Source organism: Simochromis diagramma, unplaced genomic scaffold (genome assembly GCF_900408965.1).
Source record: "Simochromis diagramma unplaced genomic scaffold, fSimDia1.1 OVJJ01000602.1, whole genome shotgun sequence".
NCBI classification, from domain to species: Eukaryota; Metazoa; Chordata; class Actinopteri; order Cichliformes; family Cichlidae; genus Simochromis; species Simochromis diagramma.
In genome coordinates this window covers 12,113,306-12,134,714 of record NW_024387040.1, presented here as the reverse complement: position 1 = coordinate 12,134,714, position 21,409 = coordinate 12,113,306, and the positions used below count along the sequence as shown (strand labels likewise).

Genomic DNA, 21,409 nt, shown 5'->3' with positions numbered 1-21,409 from the left:
AATCTTGTCCTGACACTGTAAAAAGCAATCTTTAGATCTCTGACAGTTTTTCACAGGAAAATGTCCAAAAAGCTCCTCCTTTCTTCTCCTGTCAGTCATTTCACAGATTCTCAGATTTATTTGGATGAGGACCAGTAAACTTAGCTTCTTAAATTAAAATAAAACAAGCTAACATATGCTGTTTGCAAATTGATCAGTCACATATGCTGCTCAAAGAAGTTAAGGTACCACACGATTATCACAGTATAACACAAAGTGAGTCAGGTACTCTTCAGGGAACTCAATCTGTCCATTTAGGAAGCATACATTTTTGGAGCAAATGAAAGTGACAGAGAGGCAACAACAAGGCAACGCCAAAAAAGGGAAAGGTTTTGCAGGTGGTGGCCACAGACCAGCTCTCTCCTTATCCTGCCTCACTGATTTTCCTCCAGTTTTGCTTTTTGCCAGCGTCCTAATCGCTGGAGCGGTAACTGCAGTCTTCAGGTTACACAGATAGTCCAGCTTGTCAAGCCATCACAAAAATATTTGCTTTATGTCCATGGACAGTGTCATATAACATTGTATTGCAGGTTGGATGTGGACCCAGACTACAGTACACTGGAGACAGTGCATGAACGCAGCTTTAATGCTGAAGATTTTTCAAAAATGCACAAATACAAAAACAAGGCAGGGCTGGAACCAGGAATAAAAACAATAGGAGTCTAGGGGAAACCACAGAACAAGGGTGCACACAGCCTAGAGGCAGAGAACAAGGGAAGACTCAGACAATAAATATACACCAGGTAATGAGGGAAGAGGAAATAGGTGGGAGCACAACTTGAAGTAATCACAGAAGACAAGACAAGGGAAGCAGAACCAAATATACAGCACGAGAGACTGGAGACCATCAAAATAAAACAGGAAACAACTAACACTGAGGCAAAACTGACACAGATAAACAAACACGGAGACACGACTAAACAAGGGAGGCAAGAATACACAGGAACTCAAGGAAAGAAATATGAACCAAACTGAAACAGAACTAGATATGAACCAAAACATGAGGGAACTGTGACATGCCTCTGTGCAAAACTGAAATGGCCGACCAAACCACAGAACACAAAACCCTGAGTCTAACAGTTTAGAGGATATCAGGAGATGGGGTGTTACATGAGGAGAGCTGGACAGGGCCATCGAGCCAGCAGCAGCATCAATATCTGCTCCAGTGTGTGAGGAAAAACAGGAGCACTGCCAGAGCCCTACAAAGTGACCTCCAACAGGCTGCTCGTGTGCATGTTTCTGACTAAACTATCAGATAATGAGTGAGGATTTGAGAATACTTCTGGCTACCAAAGGAAAGCCAGACAGATTGATATCCCTGGAGTTTAACTAACTTATTATACTGTAATAATAAGCTGTTTTATTTATGTATGTATTTGTGCAGTGTAATATGTAGAATAAATTATATTTGTCAAAGGAGAAATTTATTGCAGAAAGTCCTTGTTACTTTTACATTCATTGGTACTTTTTTATTTGTGGTACTTTTACGTGTATAGCATTTTAAAAGCTGAATTTATGATATCAATATGGACTAATTTTCACAGAACAGACCACAAAAAACACTTTCATCGAAATGACCAACATTTTATTGATCCATCCTCATCTTTCAAGAGAGCATATAGAATGATTACATAAATAAATACTGTTTTTTTTAATTAACCATAATTTATAGATCGAACATTAAACAATCTTTACTCAACGACAGTCTGTCCAAAAAGAAAAAAAAAACTGAACTAGAATTAGAGACTATCTTCCAAGACACTTAGTTTGCGCTCTATAAATAGAGATCTACTGTATGTAAAGATTTCAAACACAAAAACAGGAAAAAGAATACTGTTTTCATCTATAACAAAGACATGCTACTACAACCAACCACGGGCAGCAGCAGAGAAAGAGCATTCAGTCTATGTGCTTATTATTGTGTGTATTTGTGTGTGTGTTTATATGTATTTATGATTGCTTTCATAGTTTTGTGCATTGACTTTGAGTATTAAGTCTTTTGGCAACAGCATAGCCTACAAATAACAAACTAATATATTTTTATTAGATTCATATTTCAGTTCCTATGCAAATATGGCCTCATATTCTCTATGCGACATGCAGGATACAGAGAGCCAAATGGTCTCCAAGGAAAAATCCACCCTTAGAAACTTTTGCATTCTTTTAAGTACTATAAATCTGCAATGTTCAGAAAATCTTTCTGTGCTAAAAATGTCTCTTTGCTTTTTTTTGTTTTGGTTTAAATATTTTTGGAGGCTTTTGGGGTGAAACAGAGTAACTTTCCAGAGTTCATACACCTGTATTACTAGGAGTGTGGATGCCATATAAGGCACTGAAAACCAAATAAAAATAACGTCCATGTCTGGAAGTAGCAGTTGCCTAAAAACTAGATAGAAATGTGCTTTTATTTAAACTTACATTTGTGCAAATTCAAAAATCTACAATAAGATTTGGGTAGATCTATAAAATTTCATATATCAATGATATTACGGCTTAGAGAATTGCAGTGTACTTTTTTGTAAATTTCATGTATATAATGCGTCATGTATTAAAAAATGTAAAAAAAAAAAAGTTTTGTGCTGAAAAAATATCAACAAAATTTGACACAAGGCTAGGCTATACTTGTGTAATACCACTTTGTACCACAAGATGATGCAGTGAGTCAATGTGACCTTCATTTAACGAGGCAAGTTATAAAGATTCTTATTTATGCTGCAGTCTCAGTAGGTAAATCAATAGCTGGACATTGTAACAACACCAAAATTATTAAGACTGTGTGACACAAACTTGTGAAATGAACTTCATTGGCATTTTATTGTCTTTGAAATGGTTGCTTCAGGGATGGGGAACTAATCTGCAACCATTTGCATTAGGTTTCTGTACTCAAAGCAACCTTAGTGAGTAAAGACGGAAACAAAATAATAATAAGATGGAGTCAGTCCGTTGAATGGTGTGAAGTTGGCAAATATATTAGATCTGTGATAATATGGTCGAGGGTATTGCACGCTCAAGTTTCGTAACTACTTACAATCAGCCTCTGACAGAAAAAAAACCTTACCAGGCACCCACCAAATTTTCCTAGCTGCATAGAGGTTGTTAATCTATCTTTACTCTAGTGTGACTGAGCCAATACAAAGGTGGCCTACAAAAGGCAAAATATTTCCACATGTCCAATGGAAAAATGTCCCCTTGTGTTGATGAAAGTTTCACTTAAGGTAATATCAAAGAGGTACATCTGAAGTAAAAGCTTTTATCTGGTATTATGTACAAATACACTGCATAAGAAAAACCAAAACTCTAGTGCTGGAGACAGCAAGTTTCTATGGCTTTCATCCATCAGTTCACTGTATTGTTTCAATATTGATAGCTCTTAAAAATTTTGAGGCGATTTCTTCAATTTTGGCACCTGAACTCAAGGATAAACTGATTGGATTTTAGTGCTCAAGGGTCGAAACACACTTTTGTCAATAACCTGACAAAATCTCATATATCCAAAATGTTAAATTAATGTTAAGACAGACATGGAAGCAACTTGACTGGGTAATGGAGGGAGTAATCCTAATTTGACTTGCCCAAATTGTGGAAGATATGAAAAGTTGGATTTATTTACATGAAAAGAAAATCATAGCAAACAGAACCTGTGGGCTGAATCTGTCAATCATTGGTGAATTTCTTGCATCAGTTCTTCCCATAATCACTGATGTCAATGGTTCAAACTATGGGTCCAGTAATTTTGTGTTGACTGGTGCCATTTTTGGGTAGGAAACCAGTTCTAGATTGGGAGCTGGCAACTGCACATAGGTGGAACAGAACTGTACTTCTTTTACTATACTATATATAAACATTCATATCTGCAAAAGCTAAAAAGAATATTCATCAGTGAGAAGCTCTCTCAGATTTAGGAAGCTCCATCTATAGTTAGACCAAGTTTCTAATTTTCAGTGCAATAATAATTATAATGCAAGACAAAACCTTTTATCATCATTGCAAGAAATGTTAAGTAAAGCCATGTAACATTATATTTTCCTCTTCCTGTGGATGGCACCTAGTATTTGTTTACATGTCATTAAAATGCAGCTTTCAATATGTATACAACGTAAACGAAACATTAGACATTTCTAGTAGCTGTTTTTGTTTCGCAATTAATAAAAGTATCGTTAAAAGATCCTATTTTATTTACTATTGTGTAAAAATGTTAAAAGAAACTTGAAAACTCCCTTGATCATTGCAAGCTTTTATTCTCGAAGCAACAAGAATAACTGTTGTTCTCTATTTATGCCTGTATATGTCTGTACAACAGATTTAACTGCATGTAGTGTTCTATTTTTCCAAATGTAAAAACCACACTGCTTTAATGTGCATATGCGAAGTTATAAAGCAGTAAATGGCAGTTTGTGAAAGGCATACTGTGCTTTTGGAGTGTGAACTGAAGTTCAATAATAAAGCAACAGCAGATAATGGGCTCCTAACTACACCATGTGATGCCTGATGCATTGCTAGAAAAGCATTTGAGGGTGGATTTTTCCTTCAAATGGGTCCTATTCCAGGAGGAGTGTGCATGCTTCAGGTCCAGCCCAGCACAGTACACGAATCTACCAAACCAGCACAAACAAAAGTCTCTAAAACTAGATAGAAACTGAGACTAGTGTTTTGTTTTGTTTTTTTAAAAAAAGACCTTTGCTTATTGTTGTCTACTGTAGCACTCACTGTACAGTAAATATCATCATAGACATCAAGTATAAGGCTTGAAAGAATACAACGTATGTGGCTATTAGAGCGTCTATGAGACACTGTGCAGTCACAGTATGAAAATGGCACAATAAGCAAGATGGAGAAAGATACAACTCTGTAATCCCACTGGATGAGAAGTCTGTATGAAGATGATGAAGATCCTTCTTTATATGGTTTTCCATGGAGAGTATTTTAGGTACGCAGCACAAAAGCTAACATATAATACTCAAGAATCAGTGTCAGTGTCCACCCTCGAGCCATCTGGAGTGGCATGACCAATCAGCTCGAAGACTGATGTGACACGAGGGTCTTCGCAAAAACACGTCATGTTGCACTTGTCACACGGCGGCTGCTCAAAGCGCATCTCTACTCTCGCCTCTCGACTCAGTTCGTCACTAAGATTTCTCCGATCGCAGCTCTGATGCCTCAAAGCATCAACTGCAATTTGTTCAACTCAATCCAAAATCAGCTGATGAGAGCAATTTAAGCGTGTGTGTTGCTTTTGCTTTTCGCGTCAGACGTGCGTCTCAATGTAGGAGTGCGTGTGAGAGAGCGACGGGGTGAGGGGCGGGCCAGGATCTGAGTCGGCGGCCGAGTTCGGCTCCTGAGTGAACAGCTCCTGATAGGCTCTCTTCCACTCCTGGAACTCTGCCGACGACAGCTGGGGTTTGGCCAGCAGCCTGTCAATCAGCGCTAGTTCCCCCTCCCTGTCCTATGGGGGATGCAGAAACAGAGGAGGGGCGGGTCACTTTTCAAAATATCGCTCTTCTTTAAGACGCAGACACACGGAAAGCAAGACACACACTTAATGGGGATACACTAAGATTTGGGGAGATTTGACATGTGATCACCTTGCATAGAACACTTAAAAAACAACCGTTTTCATCCGTCATTGTTCTACTGAATATATTCACTACCTTCCATGTGTATTCACAATGAATGCATGGGCTACTTTTGAAGTAATTCAGTGTATATAATTTGGTAAATTTCAGTATCGCATTTTGAAACACCATTAAATTACTACTTAGTTCATCATTCAGCACATTATCTACTATTAACTAATCCACTCGTAGGACATTTATTGAAACCTATTTAAATTAATATTTAATATTCTTGGGCAGTATGCAGTATATTAAGGCACTAAATACACTATTGTTAATATATACTGATGCAGTAATGCATTTTAATTACACAATAGTAATAACTTTTGCATGATGATTACCACAAAAACTTTTATAGAAGAACGATGAAAGCATGTCAAAGTGTTGACGTTTCTCTGAGTTAGGACTAAAAGAAGCATCAAAATAAACACAGCTACCAATAGTAAAAGTACGAATTGTGAATAAAAAAATACTATACTGTTCAACTTCAGCTAGAATAGCCTAGTGTTTGATATTATCATTAGATACTGCTTGATAACTGATATGACTATATCATGAATTACTATGATTAAAATGATAATTTTTAAGATGATTATTACTATTATTAGCAGTAACAGCAGTAGTAAGAGTCAAAATATAATACTTGGCTAAATGTAGTTTCCAAGTGTTGTAACAGACCCACTTTTGCTGCTATTTTAAGAAGTAAAAAGGTCTTATTGAAAAAAAAAAAAGATTGTAAGCATTTATAAAAATGTATTATTTATTTTATTTATATTAAAAACCTATTAAATTCATATTTAAAACTGGGTTTGTTTTTTGAAAAGTCACCTTTTTCCTATCATAATACATCAGAAAACTAAAAATGTTTCTGTTTGACAAGTTACATTCTTCAGATGCTAATAAATGAAATAATGTTTTTTAACTTTTTTTTTAAAGCAATGATCTAATTGTGCGATTCTAATTGTAAATGTCTAATATTTGTATTAGCCCCTTTAAAAACGAGTTCCTCTTTGTTTGATAAAAGTTAAACACATTCACTGGATCTTTCTTTCTTTATAACTTATCTAAGCCTCTTTGTTCAAGTGACAGTTAATGAATTTGAAATGCATCAGCAGTTACAAACATTTTTGTGACAGCACTGTCAACTTTCCTTTCTAAATTACATGGGAAATCATTGTTAATAAATTGTGTATAATTGAAAGGCAACGATGATATGTTGCTATATGAAAGCGGTATCGTGATGGTGAAATATACATTGCTTCAGTTAATGTTCAGTCAGTAGTAGATTATTTCTAATTTAGCACTTCATGATCTTCGACTTTGTGCTGAAGCTGTTATTAAACACAACACACGAATCTCTGCTCTTGTTATTCCTTCTGCCATCGCATTCTCATTCAAATGTATCATGTTGTTTTGGTCCAATTTTAATGTGCAGAAACACACAAAGAAAATATGAAATCCTTTGTTGTTTCCACAGCAACCACTGCAGATATGTTGATGCTGCCTGAACGCACAAATCCAACCTGATCCCTTGTAAATAGCAATTAAAGTGTAGCCTCTACTAGGGTCACTGTGGTGTCTTCTGAAGATTATTTGTGAAACTTTTCATCCATGCTCCCCCCAAAGCTTGGTATATACCTTTAAAAGACGCGAGACAAGCAAACAAACACATAAGCTTCCCCACCCAACCAGACAAAAAAAACCTGATGTACCTGCAAGCGATAAAGCCTCCATGCCCTCACTTGCCATCCCGCCCCCATACACGGAGGAAGCAACAAAGAAACAAACTCTAGAGACATAAAAAAAACAGCAAAAGAGCCACCCAGCCTGGGAGCATCACTGCTGCTCAGACAGCATGAAGCAACAGACGGCTGCTTGACATCTGAGGACTCTGAGGAGACACACTGTGACAGATAACGCCACTAAAACTAACAAGACAGACATCTTCCAGCACATGAGCGGTGTTTATGTGTGCATCACAGTCAGAAATTATCATAAATATACAATTATGAAATAAATCCTCATGGAGGGAGCCATTCTTCTGTCTTATCATAGTTTTAACAAATGTTTTATTTTTGAACAGATGAGAAAAAGTGTTTCTATTTTACAAGCAGCACGTTTTGCCTTGAGGTCAATAGCCTTTGCACAATTTCTGAAGTAAACCATTATTTCAAGAAATCTTACAGTTCAAAAGGTTTGTGAAGAAGGAATGGGGAGGAGGCAGTTTCTGATAAGATTTTAGAGGGAGTATGACCTGTAAGATTAATAATATGAGGTGAAATACAGTGTTGCATTTCACAAAAATTGAATTCTATGGAAGGAAAATAAAGTTCAACAAAACTGACCTTTTGCTAAGCTCCAGACTCAAAAGTGTCTGTTCCTATATGCCTTTATTGTTTGTGTGAGTACCTACTGGCAGCAACTTCTCTTACTGAGGTCCATTTCGTTGTTTTTAGTAAGCAAACGTCTGTTCCCGAGAGCAATTCTCTGTTAACCATCGTGTTGTGTCCTAGTCAAACGTTTCACAGATTTCACAGAAGAGCTGAAAATAAAGCCAATGCAGAAATGCCTCAAAGCTGCAGCTTCTCAAAAGGCCCTTTGAGGCCGCCTCCAATACTGATTCAATCTCCATAGATTCTCAAAATATCCAAATTTACAGCACAAATAAAGATGTTTGGAAAAATGGATTTTGTGTTTTTAGCATGCAAACTGTATCCTTCTTTAAACTCTGTTAAAGGTTAAACTTATGGATCATTAAGGGTGTGGCCGCTTTGAGTTTAAGGTTATGAGTCTCTACTGAAAGACACTGTAAGGAGTCGTCTGTACACCTGTTTTGGCAGATATAGTTTGTTTTGAGGCTGTTCACCAAAATTAACATCTCATTGGCTAACAGTTGCATACCGAGCCAGCAAACACAGATGACAGGATTTCTATACAATTTTGCTTTTAACTTCTGTCGTAAAATACTTTTTTTTATTGCATTACTTTTCTCCAGCAAATATTTTATCTAGAGAAGGGGTCTCGAACTCCAGTCCTCGAGGGCTGGTATCCTGAAACTTTTCCATGTTTCTCTTTTCCAACACACCTGAATAAAATTTAGTAGGTCACTAGCAAGAGTATAGAACTTGACTGCATGTTGAAGTGGCAAACACTAATCCTACTCAAGTAAATTTAAGTCAATGTTAAGTGTTTGGGAAAAATTTACTCCTAAAAGTACTTTTATTGCACCATGTTCATTCATTCATGAGCTGCTGTAACATGAATCAAATGGCTGAATTGCCACCTAAGTTCTATCCAGTTGTTAAGTGATGACGTGGCGAATCCTACTTCCGGGCCTAAAGTAGTCTGCGTTTAATATGGCTTTTGTGTTGTTAACATGTTTAATGTTATGTATTTTCTTCTATTTAATCTCAAAAAGCTCCTAAAACAGTCAGTGATCACTGTTGACCTCCCTCGGCTTTTATTACCGCTAATCATTTATTTAAGCTCAGTTTTTAAAACCTTAGGATGTAACTACAGCCCAGCCCATGCAGCAGTATATGAATGACTAACCTCGTATTGTGGATGGATTATCTCAGTTGTTCTCCTGGCTGAAGTTTGGTCCTTTTACAGCATCCTGCCATGTGATTACATTTGTTCCTGACCACCGAGAACACTCACGTTAACTTTTATCGAGTGGGAAAAAAGTTAGCTTGTTTATATTATGCTAACATAGCTGTGTCGCTAGCGGTCACGTAGCACATCATTATATACCAGCTAGCCAAACTTCAGTAAGCCTACAAACGTCACTGCTGTTTAGTTTTCTGTCTTCATTTATGTTGGAAGTGATAACAGAGCTGTACGTTTTAATTTGTTTCCAAAACCCCGCAGTCAGGACATGCTATATTGTATTTAGATAGAAGCTAGCGAGCTAACTTCCTGCTAACTTCTAACTCCGTTAAATGTCATAAATTCCGTTTTCATGGATGCCTGGATGTTAAACTCAATTGTTACACCTGGTAGAGCAGAATGCTGATCATTTTATTAAAGATGAAAGACTTTAGACAGTTTTTCAACTCTCAGTAATGCCATAGTGATCGTTTGATATATGGACCTGCAGCGGAGTTTAGGCCCAGACACGGCTAGTGACGTCAGACTTAACGACCGGATAGAGTCTTGCTAATGACCTACTAATTGTGTTCAGGTGTGTTGCAACTGGGACACATGGAAAGGACACCGGCCCTCGAGGACTGGAGTTCGAGACCAGTATCCCACACACATACTGTCAGTATCAGCAGGACACTGCAGTAGCAATTCATTTTGTATAAGTGAAAATAAATGCACCACAAACATCAAAAACAACTGTAACTGAAATGTTAGTTTTTTTTATTTCTTCAAATGTGGTAAACGTCTTGCTTATAAAATGTTTGTACGCTGGTTTGTTTTTTATAGTATTTCAAATGGCCAGAAATGCATCACACAAACCCGGTGTCTACATCTGTACAAACATCGACAAGAGTTTGGGTGAGAGGTTAGGGAAAGGTCAGTCGTCTCGTCAGAAATTAAAATCCTCCTGTGCCTCTGTAAGTGTGCATGTGTTTGGCGTGCCCCCGTGCTCGTCTTGCGCGTGTCTATATGAATGAGAGTGAGGACCAACCTTCAACGTGGAGGTCAGTATGCGGAGGCGGTGCAGGCGCTCGTTGAGATGAGGGTCAGCGGCCCTTCGGAGAAATGACTGCCTGAACTCTGACTGACCTTTGGACTCCGACCCCCGACCCAGAGGACAGACCCCACCCTGCTCGCACGCACGAAACAGGTCGCCCAGCGAGGCACCTTCACTGCCACCTTCAGAGCAGTCAGAGGGGAAACAGAGACCCGCACATTTAATGTTGAGTTGAACTCTTTGCTTCACATCTGTTACAGGATTAGAAGCTAAAAGGCCGGGGAGCGCCTTAAGTTATATCTCAGATCAACCACTGGAGGACAGCAGCACACCTCGACACATCTACGACATTGTGTAATGATTTGTATTAGTCACAGCAGGATTATTAACGAGGAGAAAATCCTGTCAGCCTCAGGGACGCCCTCATCACTTTGGCAGTTTTATTTCCTTGCTCACATTATAATTGATTGTTCAATCCATTCCCTAACAAACGCAACATATATCATGCTATTACATAAATCAGTCTTATTTACTCTTGCAGTCCTTTCTTTTCATATGCTGCTTGCCTCACCTTGGCAACAGGAGCACCGTGGTGTCATTAGCCTCATTAGATCAATGTATGACTGCAGTGTGCTCTGCTTCAAGCTGATGATGATTTAAATGGATATGTCTGTGCCTGAGAGCAGTTTTTATACGTGGCACATGTGCTGACATCTTCACCTTAAAAAGAAATTTCCTTTTTCCCCCTCCCCCTCAGTCTCTAGTGGCTGTCATTCACAGCGAGACACATTTTTGCGCTCTGCTGTTACCCAAAAAATGCATCACTGAAAGCAGCACCAGCTTCTTCTACTGAATTAATCCCCAACATAAAATATTTTGTCCTTCAGTGAAATCGAGAAGGTCAAACATGCAATTATTTTTTTCCAGATTTGATCATTCCAGCTCGTTGTGTCAGTGGCTACAACTAGCTCAGAATTAGCTGTCATTGTATGAAACACCCGAGCCCCCGTTATTACGGAGCAATATTAAGTACTTGGAAGTATTTTCCCTCATTAGGCTCTTGCAGTGAAAATAGCGTGCAGCACATAGCAATTCAACAAATGTCATGGAAACCAGACTGTATATAAAAGCTAGACATAGTCATCGTGGCATCACCCATTGGTTTTGGACTACAGAAAACCTCAATCTTGGTGTTTTTGCTCCCACAAGTTACTGAATTTGAAAGCCCTAAGTTATAAGCTAAGGGTAGTGAGCATGTGTAGCAATCTGCATCCAAAAACCACACAGGTACAAAGCATAGATACGGATACTGGTACTTAGAAACCGATAATTGGTGCTTAGTAACAGACTGATAAAATACTAGAATTTCACTTAGAATGAACTGTAACTCGCAGCAGGCCATATCATTTTTGGCATTTAATTCAATTAAATGGCTCTAAAAGGTTAAAACACAGCTTTGGGCCAGCCTCAAGTGGTCAAGAGAGGAACTGCAGTTCTGCAGTGGGGAATTTTGCATTGGCTTTAGTTTTCATCCACAGACGTGGCTGCTTGCAGTCTCATAGCAACATAATGAAATTCTGTTGTTAAAAGAGGTTTTCAAAGTTTGAATTGTGAGGCTTTTTGCTTGCTTTCAGACAAAGCAGCAACCTCACTAATGGCCCTTAAAGAAGACCATGTAGCTTGGGAACGGCTGGTTTAAACCATTTGTGCAATCCTTTAGGAGAGCTCATTATTCTCCCCTATATAACATTTCATATGTTTCTCTGTTATTTGAATTTATTTTTTTCTAATGCAACACTGCTTGTTTGGTAGCTAGTTTTAACTGTTAAATTGCATCAATGTTCAGATGTTGTGGCTGGTTCATAGTCTGATTTAAAGTATTTTCGCTTTATTTTTATTGCCTTAAATCTCTGTGTACTGTATAATGAATGCTGCTTTTGTCTTTACTGTAGTGTTGATTTGGTGTTAAAACATAGTGAATAAAAATAATGCTTCCGGATTAGCTTTAAGCTCTCTGTGCCCTTGTAAGCATTTCACACCAAAAGCCTGATCCAGCATGAACTCACCGTTGTGTGTTTGCTGTTCTTCTTTTGCAGGCGGTGCGAGGAGCGTGTGGAGGTTGCTGTCTCGTGGCAGTGTGAAGCTGCGGGGTTTCCCTCCCTGGGTTGCCATAGGAATCAGCCTCTGCATTGCCATGGGCAACGGGACATTCCTCGGAGCAGGAAGAGTGTAAACGGCTCCGGCCATCATTGAGCCACCACCTGGCTCAGCAAAGACGGCGTCCTCTGCAACGAAAAGAAAAGAAAATTGATTTGCTGTTATTTGAGTCATGAATGCAACATGACTCATTTCTTTAAAAGAACACTCTGTTCAATACAGTAACATTTATTTTAAATATGTTCTGACTGAATCAGAGACACATTGCTATTCCAGCTTTAAAGCCACTGTCCACATTGGAGCATCAGAAAGAACACTTAACACATACATTACTATTAAACACAAGATCATATATAAAACACACAAGCTTCAAGCTGCATCAGCAGCTGCACAAAATATTTGACAAATATCATTGCAGGCAGGGGTCAAAGTTGATTTTAATGAGGGGGAGCTGAAGCTGATGATCACAGATGATCGCAGACAGTTTTCATGGGGGCGCTTTCTTGAGCAGAGAGTAGTTCCTGTCAAAACACTAGAAATTCTGCTCTGTGTGTGGACCTTTCAAAATTTTAATGGCACACTTTCTGGAAAAGCTTTCTTGTTCTTGGTATTAATAAAATAACAATCTAAGATATAGCAAATTTAAAAAAAAACCAAAACTTTTTTTGCAGTTCTGTTACTTTTAGTGAAGCAACCATTTTGTTAAATTTGATGGGGTAAAAGTACAAAGGTATAATATACAGTATATATAAGTATATATAATAAGTCTATATTTCTATATAAGACACTGCTATACAAGACCATATTGTACAGAATTAATTATTAATTAATTAATTCACTCATTTATTTTATAGCTCAGGAAAAAAAATGGCATTCCTGGTACAGGTAGATACAGTATTGAAGATGGACATAACTAACATGATGTCATCATGTTATCATGATGTCATCCACTGGTTTCTACAGGCTTGTTTTGAAGCCTCAAGATGAGCATTTCCACTGTTGTCATCTTGTTTTTAAAACAAATGTGATAGGAAGGGGCGTGCCTTACTGTGAAATTGATTGCTCATTGACTCTATCCACAACTATCGCCATCTTTTGGCCTTGAGATAAAATGCAGGCTTAAGGCACTTTCACACTGGTTTAATTTTTCCAAGCAAATGCTACGTCTATGTTTCATAATGTCAGTGCATGGAATAAGAGTTTGCATGACAGAAAACAGAGGGTGGAGACATAAAAATTGAAGCTGTACTTTCTTTTGGCCGAAACACAGTCACACCATTTAACCTACATGTACCTCAGACATTCCCCTCTTGAAAGAGCTGGACTGCCATAGATGTTTACTGTATACTAAATAAGAACAATAAAGAACTGGTTGTTATCAAGCGAGCTAGCTAAATATGAGACACTTTGATTTTGATTTAATAACTAATGAAAAACAAACTTTACACTTTATAATTAAATGACACTAATCCATTTTTTTTTAGATTTTTTTTTGCCATCTTGGAAAGAATATGTTTTTTCACCTATATTGCAACAAACCACTATGAGGGGAAGATCTGGGAAACATGTTGGTGTGCAGAAACACATTGGGTTTTCATTCTTTCTGTAGAACATAATCACAGCTTAAACAGAAGTCACTAACACTGATGTGTTCAAGCAACTGAATTGGAATTTGGGCACTACCAAGTGGTCCAGTTTGAAGGTAGTGCAGTCCAGCCTCGGTCAATGGCGTCTCAATCAGGTCCTGCCAAGAGCGCCTCTGCGATGATGAAGAGCGGCCCGGGGACCCTGTCTCACTACTGCCCCCAGCAGGACTGGAGCGGTACTACAGAAAACAACAGATAAACAAATTATTCAGTAGACTTACCAGATGCAATCAAAGCATGTGGTCCCATATGAAGGCAGCTCCTATATTACAAATTGTAGTTTATTGTTGGTAAAATGTATTTCTCTAAACATAATATTCTAATTAGGAAACAGTCTGTTGCACTATATTCATCATCTTCTAGAGTCTGAACTCAGGAACAAAATCTATTTGATATAATTTATACGGTAATTAAAATCAAGAGTCCCACACTATAGTTAGTAATAGTATGCCACCATCAGTATGCTGAACCATTGATATACATGCAAAGCTGGGTGGATCCACGCTTTACTTGTTCTTTTAACATCAGAATGTCACAGCAGAACTATGTAATGGTTGTGTGGAAAAATCTCAGTGGATCAGTACTTTCTGAAATATTGAGACCAGCCTGTCAATAACTATCCCATATTCAAAGTCACTTCTTACCCATTCTGATGCTCTTTTTAAACTTCAGAAGGCCTTCTTTCCCATGTCTGCATGCTTAAACGAACTGAGTTAATGCCATGTGATTAGCTAACTATGCATCAGCGTTAAATAGCAGTTGAATAGATGAATGTAGTAAAGTGGCTGGAGAGTGTAAATTCAGACTAAAAAGCACATTCATGCTCCGAAGTCGAAAGAACAATTTCCGAACTGTCGAAATGAGACCATTAAACTCAGGTAATATTAAACATCATCACACACCTCTACAGGATCACATCTGTACTGTACGTCGCTGCTGTTGCTGCCCCCTGCTTTTCTGCCACTGTGTGTGGTGCCTCCCCCAAGAGGACCAGGGTGGTACTGCGGCTCTGCAGCTGCAGCAGGGGGCTCGCCACAAAGGAAGTCCTCTTGGGATGAGCGAGAGCGAGACGTCTCTGTGGAAGACAGCCGAGTGGTCCGACCTCCTTCCAAGTAGGCGCTCATCTGATAGAGAAAAAGGAAGGGAGACAATGTGGCAGACATCAAATGATCGCCTTGTCTCATTCAACCATAATGACACACTTCAAAGAAAAGATTTCATCAGCATGCCTGCCTGATTGAGTAAGTGTGTGATATGGTAGGTGAGAGACAAGAAGACAAAGCAGAGGGGTGTTTGAGTGACTCTATTATCATCTTAAAACTTAGCAGCCTGTGTTTTGTAACTTCAATTACATGGACAAGGTGCTGTTGGTGTTTCCTTTCTTTTACCCTATGATTAAAAAAAACATAGCCCAGGACAGAGATGCATGATGTACAGCAACCCATTTCAACTTCAAATATAGCAACATTTATGTTTAATATAGCCTCAGCACTATCTGTACTTATTGCTTTATTGGCAATAATTCCAACTGTTACAGTGGACTAGGAAGCACAAGGCCTCAATTTAGCCTCCGAGTACAATATCTACCTTGTGAGAGATGCAATACAGTTTACAGTGTGTGTGTGTGTGTGTGTGTGTGTGTGTGTGTGTGTGTGTGTGTGTGCGTGTGTGTGTGTGAGAGAGAGAGAGTGACTCACTGATGGAGGCCGTGGGTAGGTGTCATATGGAGGTGGGGGACTGTCCTGTTTGGGGCTGGAGGCAGCGTCATCCTCATGTTCACTTTCACTCCAGTAATCTACAGGAAACCCACCCACATACTGTCAGATCCATCCATACACATACATCTAGTGTATTTGTAGTATCATGCACATTTTACATATTAGCTTAGAGTGTTGTTTCTTAATGGGAACCAATTACACTTTTCCTTATTTTCTGTCATTTATTAAACTGATGGATGCTCATATTAAACATGATTGAAGTGATGAATAATCAGTAGTCAGTGTACACCGTAAAAAAAAGAAAATCCTAAAAAAACAGTAATATTCCAGCAGCTGGGGGCAAAAATAATACCAGAAAATAACAGAAAATAACTTTCTCATGAAAATAAGGTTATTTTCAGTAATGACAATACAGTTTGTTGCCCTAATTTTACATGGGATTTTGCCTTTTTCAAGTGCTTTTAAACATTAAATTAGGAACACTTTAATGTGATTAAACAATGAAATTACCTATAAACAAGGTCAATGAATGCGGCAATATGAATAATAATACTTAAATGTACAGAAATATACAGTTAACAGTTGGTTTAAATAATAATGGATTGCATTTATTTTGAGACCCTCAAAGCGCTTTACAGTTCCACTTTATAATTCCCCTCTGGTCATCACCAGCAGGTGGTAGGTGAAGTGTCTTGCCCAAGGACACAACGACCGAGAGTTTCCGAGCCGGGGCTCGAACCAGCAACCTTCTGATTACAAGGTGAACTGCCAACTATTGAGCCACAATCGCCCTAAATGACAATAATAATAATTATTATTGATGTAAAAAAAGTTTATAAGAATCATTTTATATATTTTTCCATAGCATTACATTTGAATTTAACAGTTCAATCTTTTAAATAACGGACAAATATTTGTGAAATTATGATCCATTTGTGAAAGTATTTTAACAATCTAAATATGCATATGTACAGACAAATATATTTAAAAAAACAAAATTATGTTTTATTACATTTACAGTGATTTTACGTTAATTTACATTTGGAATGTAAAATTACAGTCTATTTATGTAAATTTAATGATATTCTAGAAGAACAGTACAAAACTGTAAAATACACAGTAAAATACTTTTATATTACTTTTTTTTTTTTTTTTTTTTACAATGTATGTAGATATTAGAAAAAGTTCAGCCCTGTTTGAGATTTTGTTGTTGGTTTTTGTCCTTCTCTTGGCTCTATATGATGACACTATAGTTATTTCTAACATGGCCACATCAGGTACATTGCTCTGGCTCTGAGCAAATTAGCGCAATCAACCTGCTGTTCAAACCTTTTGTTTGCTAGTGGAAGCCTCTTAGTGATTCTGTTGGGTTTTTACTTTGCAAAGTAATGTGGTTAAGATGACTATTGATGGGAACTGGTGCTATACGAATCAAATTCCTTTGAATCAAATCAAAAGGGAGGGCAGCCTCGTGGTAGAAGAGCTAGGATAATCTGAAGAGCTGCATAAAATAAAGTAAATGGATAAATATAGTATTTATTATTTAGTATTTATTTGTACTAAGTATTCCACCATTTTCTTTCCATTTATCCACCTGTCTATTGATTTACCTTCCATTCAGCCATCGGAATACCATGAGAGATAGAAAACATGCCCCAAGTACATCTATCAGGTTAACATCTTATCAGGCATTTTGTGCCACAGTTCCCAGATGGTCCCAGAGTTTTGAGTTGGAGGTTGAATTCTTGTTTGTCCCACATAGCAAAATTGGTATGGCTCGGATCTGGCCAACACAATGTGCTTACACATGACCCACATACCGCAAAGAATGACGGCCCTTTGGTGGCCCAGATCTGGTTTGCCAGAGGTGGCCCACACATGGGCCAGCACAAGGCCAGCTGCAGACTCACTGGTGGTCCTGTGCTGGCCCAGAACAGTTTCAGCTCTGGCAACAGATATCAGCCTAATGTGTACGTTAATCAAACCACAACATGTGCCGGAACATAATAGTGCAAAAATAACATGACAAAATTCCATTCAGACAGTGAATGGACTGATTCTTACGTAGCACTTTTCTACTCTCCTGGATTACTCAAAGTGCTTTATACAACATGCCACATTCACCCAATCTCTCTAAACTGAGTGCTTCCTAACTACATTCATACATATTCACAGGCTTGACATACAGACTGGAGGAGCCAGGAATCGAACTACTAACCCTCTGATCAGAAGGGGACCTGCTCTACCTCTTGAGCTACAGCCACCCGGCAGTAAACATGACTAAACCCTCATTAGGTTTTGGATGAAGTGTACTCTCACAAACCTGTCAAACCTGCATTTGAAACATTGGCTACCAAAGCGGTATAGTATTGCAACATGGCATTTGGGTCCTCTAACTAAAATAGGAAAATGGGAACATAAATAGTGGCATCATTGCCAGACCTGGCCCACATCTGGTTGACATACACCCTGCCATGACACCAGTCAGTCAGAAGTGCCAGCTTGACACCAGATCCGGGACAGACCTGTCTGCTATGTGGGGTGATTTTAGTTTTGTTTCCTGTTCTGGGTTTATTTTATTTTTTACTCACTTTTCATTTTCAAATATTGCCTAGTATTTTCAGTCATTCACTTTTGGTTACATGTTGCTACTGTTTGACTTTATAGACTGTTTCCCTCTATCTTGACCTTGTGTGCTTTCTCTTGTGTCAAGTTTACTCTTGTTTCATGTGCTTTAGTTATGGTTGCAGTTCACTTCTAGTTTTACTTGTCTACTTGTCTCTTGTGTCACACTTTTAATTTGACTGTTATTGTCTAGATTAGTTTCAGCTGTATATATTCCCTATTCCCATTCCTATTCCCTGATTACCTTTTGTGTGTATAAATAGCCCTGGTCTCTCCTTTGTTCTTATGTTCTGTTTACTGTTCCTGATCTCCTGGGACTAAGTTTTAAATCTGGATTACAACTATTAAAATTTTGGCTTTTTATTGAAACTCTGAATGAGGATCTTGCATTTTGGTCCTCACTCCACAAGTAGAATGGATGTTTTGCTTTGAGTATTTAATACACAAAAAACCTTTGATATAGCAACAATAATTCATTTGCTACGAGTCAGCAACCAACTGACATGTAAATCTTGAAAAAAAAAAAAAAAAACAGAGAGAGGGGGGAAAAAAAAGAAGAAAAAACTGTGATGTTTATTCATAGCTACGTTTTTTAAACAGACACGAGGGCCAAAAAGCTCATTGGTTATTCTACCCATGAACAGTTTTCTTTTTAAAAAAAAAATATTAGAACTGAACACACAAAAAAATCTTTAATCTAAGCTTTTCAAAAGTCTCAGAGTATTCTGCAGCCTCTGGCTAACCATGTTCCAGACATTTCTTTTTTTTAGAATTTTTTTAATGCTTCAGATTTTATGTGGAACATAGTAAAGGATCAAAAACTGTTCAGACTAAACAGTTAAAACCAAATTATTAACAACTAATATGTCTTAAAATATTTGGTAATAAAAACAAACATCCTTTTTAATCATTAAAAAAACAAACACTTTTTTCTTGGTATAAATGGTACGAATGATGGCATTTTATTCCCTTGGCTTTTGTGGCTTTGTTTTCAACATTTTTAGACCCAACTAGCTTCACCTCATTACCATCCAAAACCTTGGGGGTATTGAGTTGATTATCTTTGCTTATGTCCAAAGTTATAGTTCAAATACTTTTACCCAAATTATAATGTCATTTACCTGGTTTGCTCACTATTAACATTTTGCTAAATTCAAACTAACCTTGTAAATTATTCTTTTCTTCCCAGGACCTTAAAAAAACCTGGAAAACATGTACATTACTTCACATTTCGTCAGTGGAGTGAAGAATGTGGACCGCTTTTAAGTGAATGGTTCCTCTGCGCTTGTTAGTTTTTGAGAACTGAAGGAGAATATATTTCCAGAAATAGCTAATTGCATCACATTACCAAGCGGATGAAAAATAACTGTTTGGTTTCTGAGTGCCTGGGGGTGTAATGAAACAGTCCTGTGTGGTACGGGGTCATTAGTTGCCCATTAACACATTTTTCTCCCAGTAAGCCCCTAGGAAATTTATCTGGCTATTCTGGGAATATAACAATAAGTTCAATAGGTATAGAAGTATTATTGTGTTGTTGGCTTAAGATGACATCCTACAGCAGCCATCATTTGAAGAACCCTTCACCATGTCGCTGAATGAGCCCTCACCCTGCTCCTGGCGTATCCTCTCTCGCTCTGCATAGCCTACAGCGGCCATGTTGAGGCGACTCAGCCACCTAACAGAAGGGGGAACTAATTAGATTATCTCATAATGTACGCAAACAAATAATTAAACATTAAAATAACAATCTCGCTTGGGGTCCCAAAGTCTCACAGTGTACATAAATAATCACTTGGGAAAAAATGATTACTTCTTTTTATTTTAATTTTTTGTTTTTTTAAAAGTTTGAAACGATATTGAGCTGCTCTGATCTACAGCATGATAACTACATCATATAAGTAAATAGGTATATCAAACATGGTTTAAATGTTATGTAAGACATGGATGAACAAATACATAAATATTTTGTTAAAAAAGTCAGTAACAGACAAAAACAGGTACATAGGTATATTATCCTTAGTATGTTGTGACCTATAAAAAAAATTGGCCACCTATTAAAAAAATGGCCTCTGTGAAAATGTCTTAAAATTTTTGATAATAAAAACAAATTCCCTTTTTAAACATTAAATAAAACACTTTCCCCCCCCTTTTTACTTGAAGGGTCTTTTGTGGTGTTTAGCCACCCAGCTGGAAGTCTGCCCTACTCTATAACCTTCACCCTGCACACACTCCTTTACCTGTTCATGTCATCCACTCCATCTGCTGCAAAGTAGAAACTCTTGACTTTGGGGTGGCAAGCTTTGAAAGCACTAGAGGGATAGAGGGTGTTATTTTTGCAGGCACACATTCATACATTCAAGAGCATGTGATCTGCACGTAACATACACACATATATGCAAGAGACCTGCGTTTGTTAAGCACTTACTACTTCTTGCGGCATTCACTGGCTCGATCGATCTTAAATTCTGGAAGACTGACAAAACCTTCGGCTTTTTCATCCTGAACAAAGAGCGAGGAGAAAGAAATGTTTAAAAAAAAAAAGACAGACAGCAAGCCAAAAAAAGAAAAGAAAAAGAGGATGGCTAAAAAAACAGTTGATTTCGTGTGTTCACTCTCTGTGTTTTTCCAAATGCACATTATTTTTTCTAAGTCTGACTGAACAGGAAGAGGTTGATGAATGTCAGATTAAATAAAGATAAGACTTTAAAACCTAGCAGCTCTCTGGTCAGCCACTGACGGGGTTTGCACTGACAGTGTTAAGAAGCGAATTCTTGACAGCTTTTTTTTCTGGTTTATTTAGCCATAAACCAGAGAACTAGAAGGGAAAAAAAGTGATGGTGGGATAAAAAAGAATGTTAAAATAAATAAAGACGTTACGCTAATGTTGATACAAATTAATCAAATTATATAAATAAGTTTGACTTTACAGTCATGTGCAAAAAATGTAAGAGTTCTGTCAATTCCATGGTT

General features: G+C 37.8%; 1 protein-coding gene and 1 long non-coding RNA gene across 5 annotated transcripts in view; one reads left to right on the top strand and one right to left on the bottom strand.

The window, feature by feature from the left end:
- Positions 1 to 21,409, bottom strand: part of cnksr2a (connector enhancer of kinase suppressor of Ras 2a) — a 111,553-nt gene that overhangs the window by 20,962 nt on the left and 69,182 nt on the right. Inside the window, exons 16-24 of one of the 4 annotated variants that reach the window (XM_040043743.1) lie at positions 20,865 to 20,938; positions 20,677 to 20,748; positions 20,047 to 20,114; positions 15,794 to 15,891; positions 14,999 to 15,220; positions 14,134 to 14,275; positions 12,360 to 12,578; positions 10,288 to 10,475; positions 4,698 to 5,482 (exon numbers count right to left, since the gene is read on the bottom strand). In XM_040043743.1, coding sequence (XP_039899677.1) covers positions 5,285 to 5,482; positions 10,288 to 10,475; positions 12,360 to 12,578; positions 14,134 to 14,275; positions 14,999 to 15,220; positions 15,794 to 15,891; positions 20,047 to 20,114; positions 20,677 to 20,748; positions 20,865 to 20,938 — 1,281 coding nt within the window. In that variant the 3' untranslated portion in view covers positions 4,698 to 5,284. Of the gene's footprint in view, positions 1 to 4,697; positions 5,483 to 10,287; positions 10,476 to 12,359; positions 12,579 to 14,133; positions 14,276 to 14,998; positions 15,221 to 15,793; positions 15,892 to 20,046; positions 20,115 to 20,676; positions 20,749 to 20,864; positions 20,939 to 21,409 lie in introns of those variants that run through there. The other 3 variants (XM_040043744.1, XM_040043747.1, XM_040043745.1) reach the window with 3 other exon arrangements.
- LOC120741094 lies at positions 1,660 to 14,470 on the top strand. The gene is made up of 3 exons (XR_005697549.1): positions 1,660 to 3,279; positions 10,876 to 10,882; positions 14,460 to 14,470. It is a non-coding gene; the product is annotated as an uncharacterized LOC120741094 (long non-coding RNA).